This window comes from Procambarus clarkii, chromosome 46 (genome assembly GCF_040958095.1).
Source record: "Procambarus clarkii isolate CNS0578487 chromosome 46, FALCON_Pclarkii_2.0, whole genome shotgun sequence".
NCBI classification, from domain to species: Eukaryota; Metazoa; Arthropoda; class Malacostraca; order Decapoda; family Cambaridae; genus Procambarus; species Procambarus clarkii.
Genome location: NC_091195.1, coordinates 21,746,218 through 21,762,680, shown reverse-complemented (window position 1 = coordinate 21,762,680; position 16,463 = coordinate 21,746,218). Strand labels below are relative to the sequence as shown.

General features: G+C 44.4%; 1 protein-coding gene across 1 annotated transcript in view; it reads right to left on the bottom strand.

The window, feature by feature from the left end:
* Window positions 1-4,271, bottom strand: part of LOC123770576 (ecto-NOX disulfide-thiol exchanger 2) — a 78,527-nt gene extending 74,256 nt beyond the window's left edge. The window contains 1 exon segment of the mRNA XM_069301836.1: window positions 3,998-4,271. Within this exon segment, the coding sequence (XP_069157937.1) occupies window positions 3,998-4,172 (175 nt within the window). The 5' untranslated portion in view covers window positions 4,173-4,271.
* Between the last annotated feature and the right edge of the window lie 12,192 nt (window positions 4,272-16,463).

Sequence of the window (16,463 nt, the reverse complement as noted above, 5' to 3'; positions counted from 1 at the left end):
CACGAATCTGAAAAAAAAAAAAAAAAATTGTGCACGGAAACACCAGCGCTAAAATGTTCGTGCCTCCCTCGTTCACATCACAATTGACATGATGACGGTCCATGACGGACAGAGACATCGTCGTCTCTTCATCTTCTGGTGTGTGATTTGGTCATCCTATCTTCAGCCACATTATTGTGACGCGTCGTCTGCACTAGCACTAACACCTGCAGTGTACCAAAACCTGGCAACCATACGAATGGCTTTAAAAACTTAAAACGAGGATTTATCCATGATTAACTCCAGAGCCTACTTCAGACCAGTTGAAAAATATACAACAAAGCATGGAATCATTACTATGTAAAGCCCATAAAAAATAGAATAGCCAAGATTTACGACAAGATTAGTGCCTAGAATATAAAAGCTAAGTTGCTATAAAGTTCACTATACACCAAGTATCAAGTGACTAGTACCATCTTATGGGCTTATGCAGGCACAGCACTATTTGCTTGGCACAGGATTGCTGAAGTATTTTCAACTGTTTTTCACTAACCAATTTCACAGCCCCTTGTCTTTCTCAGTTGTATTGGACAAGCAGTTTGAAGCAGACACGAGTGCTACTTCCAGCCCGTCCTTCAAACAAAGACCCAAAAGTGATTCCATGCACCCGCCAAACCCCATCTGTTTATGAATGAAGAACGGTTTACACACGATTCGCAACTGATTTCGTTCAAACACTTCCGAAACAAGTGCTTCACTGATGAATTTTGTTCAAACCACAACACTGTAAATGCTTCACCCACGTACTACAAATAATCGCCAACAAAACCTAAACACCTAACCTAGCCTAACCTATGCCTATATATGCACAATATGCTAATATATTATAATATTAATTTATATTTGAGAAAATTCCCAATTTGAATGAACAGCATGTTAAAATTTATGAATGCATCTATGGGGGTCGACCGCTGGATGTAATGGACTCGAGTCGAAGACGGGTTGGCTACTTCTCATCCAAGAACAACGTGGTCACTTATGTTTCTCTTTGATTTTAATCTCCAGATGACTCCTGTCAAGTTAAGCTGCTGCTTTATCTGCGGCATTCTCCAGAGTTCTCATGTTCAGTTGTACTCCCTCCATGTCATGTGCCCGATCCACCAATCTCCTGCTCCACCCTCTACTGTACTTTGCTACCTCACTCAACCACCATGCTACTGTTCTCAATTACACAACATTCCTGTGTATTGCTCCACCTGCAGTCGTCGAGTAATGTCTTATTTATCTACGTGTGAATTTACACGTAGATAAATGAGCCCTACATAATCTCAGAAGTGCCAGGCCCAATTAACATAACTGCCATTGCTCTGTGGTGTATATGTATACTGCTCATTCACTCCATGGTGCACACACACAAATGCAAACTCAGGTGTGTGTGTGTGTGGATGTTTACAAGTTTCTACCCCTCCACTTCTCATATCCCCTAATTTCCACATGTAAAAATAAACTGATGGCAACTACTAGTGCCCACCCAGCCGTAACTCCTGGGAGATGTGTTGGTCCAAAACCACCTCAGCATTTTATGAAGTGGTTATGTGTATGCTGTAAATCTGTCTTAGAATATACACAAGACTGTCACTGCTCTGTTTGTGGATCTTCCACCAAGAACAAAGATTCTATCCAGTGTAAGAAGATTCCCTTAACATCTGCTATTCGTCATGCAATGTTGTTGATAAATTTTGTTGCACACAGGTGACATATCTCGGCTAACTTAACCCTTCAACTGTGCATATTAACCAGTGTTTCATCAGTGGTGCTCACCTCAACCAGGGGTCGCTCTAGGTCTAGCATAAGATTCAAAACAAGTAAAACAGCAGGTACACGGGGCTCATATCCGCTTCCTCAGGCCGCCAGTAAACAGACTCCATCTTGGGAAAAAATTATGGATACCTCTCCTGGGTGTGAGAGCCTCAGTACTATGACTGCAATCATGTAAAATGCACCCATGCATGCAGCAGCTCACAAGCCCTCCAGATTTTATGACACTGCCGACAACCTGAGAAATACAAGCCATGGAATAGGGAACCAAAGAAACAGGATCAACCAACAAGGCATTTGATGATCCTGACCCAAAATACAGAAAAGGGACTGACCAGCCCCAATGATGACCACATGAATCTACCTGCAACACCCACAAATTGTGCCAGATGCCCCCCCCCCCCTACCCCACAACAACGGTGTCAAAGGGGCAAACCTTGAAAGGACTTGCACTGGCCCTGAGTGGAACCAAACCTCTGTGAAACATAATAGCAACATTGAGTGGAGGAGGAAGCCTCCTCAGGAGGTGCAACAGCCCGGGAGCTTGACCCATCTGAGGACTTACCTTGACCTATATCTCGTGAGGTCCCCACCTGAACAGATCACCTTCAAACGGGAAAAGAACTCTTAGAAAACAACACCCGACCAGTAGGATAACATGAAAAAGCTGCCACCGAAACAACCTCTGTGACAACATTATTGGGAAAGAGGTGGCCACAAGGGTAAGAGACCAAGCTGGATCTATACAGGTAACAACACACACAGTAAATGGCCCTCACAAGACAACCAAGTCTAAGGATGACCTGACATTTAGCTTGAAACTTTGGGGCTAACCCGCGAACTGGCATGAGCAGAAGCACTACAAGCAGGTGTGAAGACACCAGCATCAGGAGCAGAACTGACTTCAAGAGCCAGCTGGGAGCCGGGGCTGGGCAGGCTGGTGGTGGTAATCGATACTAATGAGTTTTGAGCTCGAGTGAATCCTTTGTTCTGTGTAATTACACAAGTGTAAATACTGTACCTAAGTGAAGTTACAGGACGAGATAGATCTATGCTTGTGGTTTTTGTTCTTCCCTGTACTCTTTGTTATATGAATCTTTGATACTACTGATGGTTTTGGCCTCCACCACCGTCTCACTTGTCCTAATCGTCTCCCACTTTGTCTGCAAAAGTGAACGTTCTAATGTTTTTTTGGCAGCTTTGTTTCCTTAATTTGAACCTATATCCTCTAGTTCACAAAGTTGTCATTTACAAAAGTTCTTCTTTGTTAATTTTGTCGATTCCATTACTATTTTGTACAAAGTGATCATTTGCCTCTTTTTTCCTTTTATCTTCTAGTTTAGGTATATTTAACACCTCTAGCCTCTCCTCATAGCTCTTGTTTCTCAATTCTGGAAGTCATTTAGTTCCATGTCTTTGCACCTTTTCCAACTCACTGATGTGCATGCTTCTTGAGTTTTAGACACCATACAACTGCACCATACACCATACTCTAGTGTGTGGTTTGGTCAACACCATACAACCACTGCATATTCCAACATTACTCTCAAAAATGTTGTCAACAACTTTTTATATTTTATCCTAGCCAAAAGAAGCATAAATAAATTAGTATGGATACTGAACCAGCACATGGTCACAGCTCTGTAGAGTGGAACCTGAAGCAGCTTTACTTGAGTCATACTTGAGGGAATAAAAGGAGTATATCAATATGCTCCTTTTGATATGCTACTATGAACCAGTGACCACTGTATTACAGTATGTATTGTGTTTAATAACACTAAAACTGAGAATATGAAGGAAGTGCAATTACAGTATCAACAAAATCAAGTTTACTGATGAGAGAGGAGTATATGACAAAATACCACAAATGATATCCATCAAAATCCGAGTTCATCACCACAGAAACAGAACTGTGGGAAGCTCCTGGTGTGGATCAGCTCCAAATAGAAACCATTAAAACAAGCAGAGAGTAATGGAACTGGTTTGAGGATTTGGCAGAAAGCGGCAATGTGGAAGATGACTAGAAGAGCCGCGGTTAATCCACTGTGCTGTGATGGGCTGTTACTAGCTTGGCTGTGACAATGATTTGCTCAGCAAACCTTAAGGAACATTGTTTCGAGCTACAGGTAGCATTTGATTTCTTGTTGTTGGAAACAAAGTAAGAAACAACTCTAGTAACTATATGCACACAATAACTTACCTTTGCCAACCAATAACGGCGGAGGAGGAACATCTGCAAAAAATTGAGGTCGTTCGTAAGCCAGCTCGGCTACGTCTTTGAGAATGTGTTGCATACGGAGGCGAACACGGTAGCCTATGGTCTGGCTCGTGCCCTGCATTAGGGACAACGTATCTCGAAACAAATCACCATTCATGATTATCCTTCGTCTAGCTTGGCACAGTGAAGCACCTTATACCTCTTTATCTCTTGTTATAATTAGCACACAAGTTCCATTTAACAAATTCTCTATACCAACTCAAAATACTCGATCACTTCTTTTTCCAAGACCAAAACTTCTTAAAAGCCTCGTTCTTCCTCGGAGCCAAAACTCAAAACAAAACTGTCTCGGCCACTTCCGGACAAAAGAACCAATGACTCCAGGTCCTTTTTTTACACAGCTATGGTACGTCTGGCCCACCGTTGACTACTGAGTTAAGCACGAGTGAGGCGCGAGGGATGACAGGCAGAGCAGCACTCCCCCCCCCCCCCCCACCCCCACCCCCACCCAGCATGGCCTTGCGGGCAACACCCCACCACCATATCCTTCCTGTTTTACCCTGAATCATAACCTTCTCTATGACTAATGGAATTACTGTATTTCTATTTGCAAGTTGCCCAACCCATAACAATTCCTATCCAGGCGACAAGTGTTGTATAAAACACAATATATATAAATAGCATACTGTAATTCTCCAATGTATAATTTCCTTAGTTTATAATACAGTAGTTATATTGCACTATTCATTGGGACAAAACAAAATACATTTGTACATATTCTGTCAAACAAGTTCACCTCATCCTGCCATAAACAAGTTCACCCCATCCTGCCATAAACAGGTTCACCCCATCCTGCCATAAACAAGTTCACCCCATCCTGCCATAAACAGGTTCACCCCATCCTGCCATAAACAAGTTCACCCCATCCTGCCATAAACAAGTTCACCCCATCCTGCCATAAACAAGTTCACCCCATCCTGCCATAAACAAGTTCACCCCATCCTGTCATAAACAAGTTCACCCCATCCTGTCATAAACAAGTTCCCCCCATCCTGCCATAAACAAGTTCACCCCATCCTGTCATAAACAAACTCACCCCATCCTGCCATAAACAGGTTCACCCCATCCTGCCATAAACAAGTTCACCCCATCCTGCCATAAACAAGTTCACCCCATCCTGTCATAAACAAGTTCACCCCATCCTGCCATAAACAAACTCACCCCATCCTGCCATAAACAGGTTCACCCCATCCTGCCATAAACAAGTTCACCCCATCCTGCCATAAACAAGTTCACCCCATCCTGTCATAAACAAGTTCACCCCATCCTGCCATAAACAAGTTCACCCCATCCTGCCATAAACAAGTTCACCCCATCCTGTCATAAACAAGTTCACCCCATCCTGCCATAAACAAGTTCACCCCATCCTGCCATAAACAAGTTCACCCCATCCTGCCATAAACAGGTTCACCCCATCCTGCCATAAACAAGTTCACCCCATCCTGTCATAAACAAGTTCACCCCATCCTGTCATAAACAAGTTCACCCCATCCTGCCATAAACAAGTTCACCCCATCCTGCCATAAACAAGTTCACCCCATCCTGTCATAAACAAGTTCACCCCATCCTGCCATAAACAAGTTCACCCCATCCTGTCATAAACAAGTTCACCCCATCCTGTCATAAACAAGTTCACCCCATCCTGTCATAAACAAGTTCACCCTATCCTAAAGTAAACAAGTTCATCCCATCCTGTCATAAACAAGTTCACCCCATCCTGCCATAAACAAGTTCACCCCATCCTGCCATAAACAAGTTCACCCCATCCTGTCATAAACAAGTTCACCCCATCCTGCCATAAACAAGCTCACCCCATCCTGCCATAAACAAACTCACCCCATCCTGCCATAAACAAACTCACCCCCATCCTGTCTGGTTGATACCTGGTTGATACCTGGTTGATACCTGTCACAAGATTTCAGTACATTTTACCGAGGTAAAGGTAATAATAATCACGAGAAGACAGCCCATCCTCTGAATGGACAGTACATTTTAATATTAAACGTAATAAGTACATTCCTGACTATCGGCATAGTACATAAATACACTTAATCGCCAGCATCGCACCAAAATATTGTGAATACAGTATTAGAGTTTACCTGAAAAGCTGTATAGAAAACCACGACCACAGACGACCTTGGGAGCTACGCTGGTGGTGTCCCGTCTTCCCAGTACTTTTTGTCGTACAGTATAACATTTTGAAACTACTAACAGTTTTGGCCTCCACCACCTTCTCATTTAGCTTGTTCCAACCGTCTACCACTCTGCAGAAGAAAACTGTCTCATATTTTTTTGGCATCTTTGCTGCCTTAGCTTGAATCTGTGTCCTCTTATTCATGAACTTGCTGGTTTCAGGAGTTCCTCTTTGTCAATTTGGTAGATTCCTGTTAGTATTTTGTAAGTGGTGATCATATCACCTCTTTTTCTTTTATCTTCTAGTTTTGGCATGTTTAATGTCTCTTCTCTCCTCCTAACTCTTGGTTTTTAGTTCCAGAAGACATTTTGTTGCATCTTTTCCAGTTTATTTATGTGCTTCTTGAGATATGGGCAGCATACAACTACTGCATATTCCAACTGTCTGACAAAAGTCATGAACAGTTCCTCGAGTATTTCACCATCCATATACATCCGGTCGGCCGAGCAGGGGAGCCGGTCGGCCGAGCAGACAGCACGCTGGACTTGTGACCCTGTGGTCCTGGGTTCGATCCCAGGCGCCGGCGAGAAACAATGGGCAGAGTTTCTTTCACCCTATGCCCCTGTTACCTAGCAGTAAATAGGTACCTGGGTGTTAGTCAGCTGTCACGGGCTGCTTCCTGGGGGTGGAGGCCTGGTCGAGGACCGGGCCGCGGGGACACTAAAGCCCCGAAATCATCTCAAGATAACCTCAAGATACAGTACAGTAATTCAAAGCAAGTCTGAAGTTGGAAAGCGACGCATATGCTCCTCTCATAATGTTCTTTATGTATTCCTCTGGTGACAGCTTACTATCCAAAACCACCTCTAGGTCTCGTTCTTTATTAGAGTTCTGTAATTCCTTTCCACATACAGTAATTTGTAAGTTGTGTGTGGTCTATTTTCTCTGATCCCACATTCCATTTATTCACCCTGAATTCTATTTTTGTTATGCCTTACTAGCACCAATAATAAGTAAAAAAAAAATTTGTTTGGCTTGGATACAAAACCACATTACATGCCAGCAATCATAACATAACCTCCACAGATTATAACCTGCACAATCATAATGTAACCTTTCTTATTAACAAAATAATAAAGACTTTCTTTTAACAATTGCTAAACACCATTACCTCATTCCTAGCGCAAAACAGGCAACGGTGACTTAATTTGCAAAACAGAATAAGGAAAGATTGTACCAAAATATAGAACAAGGAAACAATGTACCCAACATTAACTACAGTACAAACTAGGCCAAGGTTACTAATAAATACTAGGCTCCAGTATACACCTAAACAAAATGCATAAAACGCTCAAAACCGCATTCAACGTATTCTCACCGTACCACACTATAAAATTCCGTGGGGTAGCTAATCACCTTAAGATCTGTAATACTGCACTAAATACACAAGGACATGCAGGCCCCCACACACACACACACACACACACACACACATACACACACACACGACGCCGCCACCGCCACAGGTGTGACCCACTGAACGCCTCATTACTGGGGCAATGTTAATGAGTCAGTGTTACAAGGTGAGAGAGGCACTCCCTCGGCTCTCTTCCTCTTCCTCCATATTTGCACATCCCAAAACCTGCTTTAATCAGGATTATATATAGAACATTGTTCTTCCACGATGTGATGCGTCACACGAGAAAATAGTCTGGCTAGTCAAAAGCCCAAACTCGACTTTTATTTTGAATGCTTTAAATCAGGTGTTTCACCATTTATAGTTGGGATAGTTTACACATTTACAGTAAACTATTTACCTAAGAGGAAGTCATATTAATAGCATAAAATGTAATGCCTATAATTATGTACCATATACTCAGGATTTAGGTTTAGAATCTCCATCTGCGGCACTCAATCGTTGCCTGAATATACAGGTATTTCAACTTAGTATAGCTGATCATATCATTCGTTTCTCTTAAACCCATATGATTGACTGTTTTGTGTATCATAGGATAACACCCAGTCCAGTGATACATCAGGAAGATAATACGTAAACACTTTATCAGACCATCACCCTCAGCCCCCCCCCCCCCCCCCCCCCGCCCAACTCCCCGCTCCAAATGGATGCGAACGTAACTCCGTCGGATTGAGCATCATTGGGTCTAGCAAATACCTGGATGGGTAACTGCGAGGAGAGCCCCCACACTCGGCAACGATCACCTCAATAAGCACAAAACATTTCCCGTTCCTGACTATTAGTATACCAGTGCTCTATATAGTACCTCTATATAGTAATAACAATACTACCGCACTGTACAATTATTCATAAAATATTTAAGAGATGAAGATATAAAACATCAAAATATTTACATATCGATACATAATTCTAAAATTAGTGATAAATGAACAATTCCTTAACGCCCCGTTACTACCCAGCGGTGTTTGCTCACCCAAGCACAGAAATGACCACACAATCGCCACGTTACTACCCAGCGGTGTTTGCTCACCCAAGCACAGAAATGACCACACAATCGCCACGTTACTACCCAGCGGTGTTTGCTCACCCAAGCACAGAAATGACCACACAATCGCCACGTTACTACCCAGCGGTGTTTGCTCACCCAAGCACAGAAATGACCACACAATCGCCACGTTACTACCCAGCGGTGTTTGCTCACCCAAGCACAGAAATGACCACACAATCGCCACGTTACTACCCAGCGGTGTTTGCTCACCCAAGCACAGAAATGACCACACAATCGCCACGTTACTACCCAGCGGTGTTTGCTCACCCAAGCACAGAAATGACCACACAATCGCCACGTTACTACCCAGCGGTGTTTGCTCACCCAAGCACAGAAATGACCACACAATCGCCACGTTACTACCCAGCGGTGTTTGCTCACCCAAGCACAGAAATGACCACACAATCGCCACGTTACTACCCAGCGGTGTTTGCTCACCCAAGCACAGAAATGACCACACAATCGCCACGTTACTACCCAGCGGTGTTTGCTCACCCAAGCACAGAAATGACCACACAATCGCCACGTTACTACCCAGCGGTGTTTGCTCACCCAAGCACAGAAATGACCACACAATCGCCACGTTACTACCCAGCGGTGTTTGCTCACCCAAGCACAGAAATGACCACACAATCGCCACGTTACTACCCAGCGGTGTTTGCTCACCCAAGCACAGAAATGACCACACAATCGCCACGTTACTACCCAGCGGTGTTTGCTCACCCAAGCACAGAAATGACCACACAATCGCCACGTTACTACCCAGCGGTGTTTGCTCACCCAAGCACAGAAATGACCACACAATCGCCACGTTACTACCCAGCGGTGTTTGCTCACCCAAGCACAGAAATGACCACACAATCGCCACGTTACTACCCAGCGGTGTTTGCTCACCCAAGCACAGAAATGACCACACAATCGCCACGTTACTACCCAGCGGTGTTTGCTCACCCAAGCACAGAAATGACCACAGAATCACTTGGTAGTTGTTTAAATAGTCGTTTAAATTACTGTACACACAGTAAATATCAAATGTACAGCTATTTACAAAAAACTAACAACACAGAGAATGGTTATTTAGTAAATGCTTCCGTAACAAAATAATAAATTCAGTTACCCTTCAATGTTTCTACACTCCAATGCTCTCGTAAACAAACGTACTGCCCACCTAACATATCCCCATTTAATATTATGACATCCCATTTAACATTATGACACATCCCATCCCATTTAACGACACATTATGCTCACCTGACACATCCCCATATTAATACATAAATTAAATGGATTAATTTCATTTCACGAGGTTAATAAACACTCAGGTACCAATAAAGTTAATAAATAATAACTCCGTTATGCAAATAAAACCTTACACAACCTCACAAGCACTCAAAAGCCCTTGTCAAAATTTCCTTTTGAATAGTGATCCTGTAAACTTTTTGGAATAATGAAGACGTAGTAGTGAAGGTGGGGGGGGGGGACATTATTAAAGCAGTGAAGGTGAGAGAGAGGAGCATTAATAAAACAGTGAAGGTGGGAGAGAGAACCATTAATAAAGCAGTGAAGGTGGGAGAGAGAACCATTAATAAAACAGTGAAGGTGGGAGAGAGAACCATTAATAAAACAGTGAAGGTGAGAGAGAGAACCATTAATAAAACAGTGAAGGTGGGAGAGAGAACCATTAATAAAACAGTGAAGGTGGGAGAGAGAACCATTAATAAAGCAGTGAAGGTGAGAGAGAGAGAACCATTAATAAAGCAGTGAAGGTGAGAGAGAGAACCATTAATAAAACAGTGAAGGTGGGAGAGAGAACCATTAATAAAGCAGTGAAGGTGAGAGAGAGGAGCATTAATAAAACAGTGAAGGTGGGAGAGAGAACCATTAATAAAGCAGTGAAGGTGAGAGAGAGAGAACCATTAATAAAGCAGTGAAGGTGAGAGAGAGGAGCATTAATAAAGCAGTGAAGGTGAGAGAGAGAACCATTAATAAAGCAGTGAAGGTGGGAGAGAGAACCATTAATAAAGCAGTGAAGGTGGGAGAGAGAACCATTAATAAAGCAGTGAAGGTGAGAGAGAGAACCATTAATAAAGCAGTGAAGGTGAGAGAGAGGAGCATTAATAAAACAGTGAAGGTGGGAGAGAGAACCATTAATAAAGCAGTGAAGGTGGGAGAGAGAACCATTAATAAAGCAGTGAAGGTGAGAGAGAGGAGCATTAATAAAACAGTGAAGGTGGGAGAGAGAACCATTAATAAAGCAGTGAAGGTGGGAGAGAGAACCATTAATAAAGCAGTGAAGGTGGGAGAGAGAACCATTAATAAAGCAGTGAAGGTGGGAGAGAGAACCATTAATAAAGCAGTGAAGGTGGGAGAGAGAACCATTAATAAAACAGTGAAGGTGGGAGAGAGAACCATTAATAAAACAGTGAAGGTGGGAGAGAGAACCATTAATAAAACAGTGAAGGTGGGAGAGAGAACATCATTAAAGCAGTAGCCTTCCAGAGGAGCAGGTGGAATGGAAAGGGTAGGAGGGAGGGGTGACATCAGCCCCCTCCCACCCACCACCCACATGTGCATATCCTGTTACTGTGTCAACACCCAACCACCTCGTACAGGTGTGGAGAGACACGAGCAACAAAGGCAGAGGAGAGAGACAGCGGGAGGGGGAGGTGACAGACAGGGGGGCACGAGGAGGGAATGGGGAAATGAGGGAGGGAGGGAGATGGAGATCAGACGTAAAGAGAGAGAGAGCAAGAAAGAGAATGAGAGTAAGAGAAAGAGAGAGTAAGAGAGAAAGAGAAAGAGAGAGAAAGAGAGAGTAAGAGAGAAAGAGAGAGTAAGAGAGAAAGAGAAAGAGAGAGTAAGAGAAAAACAGATATACAGAGAAAGAAAAAGACAGACAGACACAGACACACAGACAGAGACAGACACAGATAGAAACAGACACAAATAGACAGAGACAGACACAAATAGACAGAGACAAACACACAGATAGACAGAGACAAACACACACATAGACAGAGACAAACACACAGATAGACAGAGACAAACACACACATAGACAGAGACAAACACACAGATAGAGACAAACACACACATAGACAGAGACAAACACACAGATAGACAGAGACAAACACACACATAGACAGAGACAAACACACAAATAGACAGAGACAAACACACACATAGACAGAGACAAACACACAGATAGACAGAGACAAACACACAGATAGACAGAGACAAACACACAGATAGACAGAGACAAACACACAGATAGACAGAGACAAACACACAGATAGACAGAGACAAACACACAGATAGACAGAGACAGAGACAGACAGACACAGATAGACAAGAGACAGACACAGAGACAAGAGACAGACACAGATAGATACAGACAGACACAGATAGATACAGACAGACACAGATAGACAGACAGACACAGAAAGACAGAGACAGACACAGAAAGACAGAGACAGACACAGATAGACAGAGACAGACAGACAGACAGACTGAGACAGACAGAGACAAACTGAGACAGACAGAGACAGACAGAGACAGACAGAGACAGACAGAGACAGACAGAGACAGACAGAGACAGACACAGATAGACAGAGACAGACACAGATAGACAGAGACAGACACAGATAGACAGAGACAGACACAGATAGACAGAGACAGACACAGATAGACAGAGACAGACACAGATAGACAGAGACAGACACAGATAGACAGAGACAGACACAGATAGACATAGATAGACAGAGACAAACACAGAGACAGACACAGATAGACACAGATAATCATCCAAACAAAGCACCAAGCTGGGAAGACTATGTAGCACCACCAGTGTTGCAGGATATTCCAGTGATGCTGAACATTACTAAGGATAACAACACAAGAACAAAAGCCCACAAGGCAAGCGATATCATAGGTATCAGATTCACTAGGAATTCTATTGAATGACAAATGACCAAAGGGACATTTGGGAAGCAAGAGACATGACCGTCCTGAATATCGGGACATTCTACAAGGACCATGACTGTAAGAGGCACAATGCCGTTCAAACAGTAAGCAGGGTGTCATTCCGTTAAACCAGCAATGAGTTAACATACGACCACTACGTAACTTATCCAGAGCCATTTTACACTGACAAGGACAAAGGGGACAGGCTACCCTAAAGAATACGCAGCTTGTTACCTTTGACACAACGCTAACAACCCTGCCAACAGTCTCAGATCAATGAAAGACTGGGTAAAAATCCAAATGCGGAATGCCTATTTTTGGGAAATAGAACAAGTGCAGATAGTGCCCTTAGCGGCAGCCTCTGCACACTCATATTGGTAATATTAATACAGTATGGCTGGAAATCCAGCTAAACTCAACTGCCTTAAATCCACTATGCATAAGAAACAGTCAATATTTTATTTCATCTACCAAAGGATGCATATGATAAAAACGAAACCAGAGTCCTGAGAGCACTGCAAGCGTCAACCACAATGACAAGATGCAATGACATCAAAAAAAGCAGTTGACGAAGAGCACACAAAATTGCATACAATTCAGCTGTGAGGGTGCTAGCATCTCGGGCTAGGCAGCACATATAGGTTTGGTCGAGAAACACTATACAGTAGAGAGCGTTTCTGCCCGAGACGCTTTGCATAATAGTGGCTTTAGGCATTGTATGTACTAGCTCTATCTATTAACCCAACAAACTTTGTAAAATCTCTTTATGTATGTACCTTACGTAAATAAACATTTATTTATTTATTTATTAGAGTAGCCAACACTACTGGCAGACTTAGACCCATCAGTGAACAGGGAAATGGAATATGAGTGTGAGCAAAAATATTCCAGGAAAAGGAGTTTCAAAAATGGTAAATATATTTGACCACGTGGGTCAAAGTTTTGCAAAACTTCGCAAGTGGGACCCCTCCAAGGGGACAAGAATGGAATGATTAAAGGAAAGACATTGCAGTTAAAGGGAGGCGTGAAAGTGAGACACCCATATAGAAAAAGGAAGATAATGAAAAGGAACAGGGCCTACAAGAGGGGCAACAGCCAAAGTTTGGCAAAAGCGAGAATGGGGATGATGGCGAGACGCCTGACAGGGCATGGACAGCGTTTCGGATTTGTAGTCCAGAGGTTCTGGGTTTATTCCCCGGTGGAGGCGGAGACAAATGGGCAAAATGTTTCTTTCACCCTGATGCCCCTGTTACCTAGCAGTAAATAGGTACCTGGGAGTTAGACAGCTGCTACCGGCTGCTTCCTGGGGGCGAGTAACAAAAAGGAGGCCTGGTCGAAGACCGGGTCGCAGGGGACACTAAGCCCCGAAATCATCTCAAGATAACCTCAATAGATGCTGCAAGGTAGGAAAGTCATCCCAATGATCCTGTAGCAATCATCCCAACGATCCTGTAGCAATAAGGGAGCCGGTCGGCCGAGCGGACAGCACACTGGACTTGTGATCCTGTGGTCCCGGATTTGATCCCGGGCGCCGGCGAGAAACAATGGGCAGTTTCTTTCATCCTATGCCCCTGTTACCTAGCAGTAAAATAGGTACCTGGGTGTTAGTCAGCTGTCACGGGCTGCTTCCTGGGGGTGGAGGCCTGGTCGAGGACCGGGCCGCGGGGACACTAAAGCCCCAAAATCATCTCAAGATAACCTCAAGAATAATGGAGATGGAGATCTTCTAATTCGTTAATTTAATTGTATGTTTTAATAAACATTATTTGGCATTTGTACTCAAATATGTGAAAGTTGTAGGTCAATATGTGTTGAAATGATGTCAAGAAAAAATCCTCTCCCCCCCCCCCCACAAAAAAACAAAATATAGGGATAATTATAATAATTATAATGATTTAGGGGATATATTTAGGGTATACTTTATATAAGTGAAAGAACCCTAATCTGGTCCCTAATCATCAAAACAACATAGAGAGACAAAGAAAATAGTTTGAAATCTAAGAAAAAATCAGCCCGAAAAAATTGTCCCAAGTTCTGCGAATTGTGACCGATTTATTTGTTGACTAATTTCATTCTTTCTTCACATTGTTAAGGACAGGTAAGCAATCTCTAACATGTAAAGGTTACAACAAAATCATATAATAAACAAAGGAGAAAAACTAAAATAAAAAAAAAAAAAATAATAATTCCCCTAAAAAAAAATATTTTTGGGACATTGATGAAAGTAACATATAAATACATTGGACAATGTTAATATAAGATATAAAGATATATAATAAAATAGAGCATAATAATATAGTTACTCATTATTATTTGTGTCGTTATGTATACCTGGTTGATGGGGTTCTGGGAGTTCTTCTACTCCCCAAGCCCGGCCCGAGGCCAGGCTCCCCGGCCCGAGGCCAGGCTCCCCGGCCCGAGGCCAGGCTCCCCGGCCCGAGGCCAGGCTCCCCGGCCCGAGGCCAGGCTCCCCGGCCCGAGGCCAGGCTCCCCGGCCCGAGGCCAGGCTCCCCGGCCCGAGGCCAGGCTCCCCGGCCCGAGGCCAGGCTCCCCGGCCCGAGGCCAGGCTCCCCGGCCCGAGGCCAGGCTCCCCGGCCCGAGGCCAGGCTCCCCGGCCCGAGGCCAGGCTCCCCGGCCCGAGGCCAGGCTCCCCGGCCCGAGGCCAGGCTCCCCGGCCCGAGGCCAGGCTCCCCGGCCCGAGGCCAGGCTCCCCGGCCCGAGGCCAGGCTCCCCGGCCCGAGGCCAGGCTCCCCGGCCCGAGGCCAGGCTCCCCGGCCCGAGGCCAGGCTCCCCGGCCCGAGGCCAGGCTCCCCGGCCCGAGGCCAGGCTCCCCGGCCCGAGGCCAGGCTCCCCGGCCCGAGGCCAGGCTCCCCGGCCCGAGGCCAGGCTCCCCGGCCCGAGGCCAGGCTCCCCGGCCCGAGGCCAGGCTCCCCGGCCCGAGGCCAGGCTCCCCGGCCCGAGGCCAGGCTCCCCGGCCCGAGGCCAGGCTCCCCGGCCCGAGGCCAGGCTCCCCGGCCCGAGGCCAGGCTCCCCGGCCCGAGGCCAGGCTCCCCGGCCCGAGGCCAGGCTCCCCGGCCCGAGGCCAGGCTCCCCGGCCCGAGGCATTACTCAGCAATGATATAAAGGCAGCAACTGCGTATCCTCTTTGTGGACACTACTTACTACTGTTGTTGTTGTTCTTTGTGTGTCGGACAGGCGCTTGCATCCCTTTATTTTCGAGTTCTGTCTTGTGTTGATACTTTTATTAATACCCTATTAATATCTCCTTTATTACTGCATTATCCCTCAGTTCCAGTTAATTTATATTAATAGGGCCTGTTCTCCTTATCAACAAAACGTTCTTATTTTTTAAAAATGTCTAAAATCAATTTCTGAAAATATTTTGATGAACGTTTCACGACGCTGAAGCCAATAAGTTATAGATTTGTTTAACATTTTTAAGTAATTTTGACATAATTCGAATATTTTTCGAATTACGCCCCCTTATGCTGAGCAGTTTAGGGGTTAAACTTCTTAATTTCAGAATTGCTTTTAAATACATGAATAGAGAATTACTACAGAAATTGCTCACGACTTTTGTTAGGCCAAAGCTAGAATATGCAGCTGTTGTGTGGTGCCCATATCTTAAGAAGCACATCAACAAACTGGAAAAGGTGCAACAACATGCCACTAAGTGGCTCCCAGAACTGAAGGGCAAGACCTACGAGGAGAGGTTAGAGGCATTAAATATGCCAAAACTAGAAGATTTAAGAAAAAGAGGCGATAT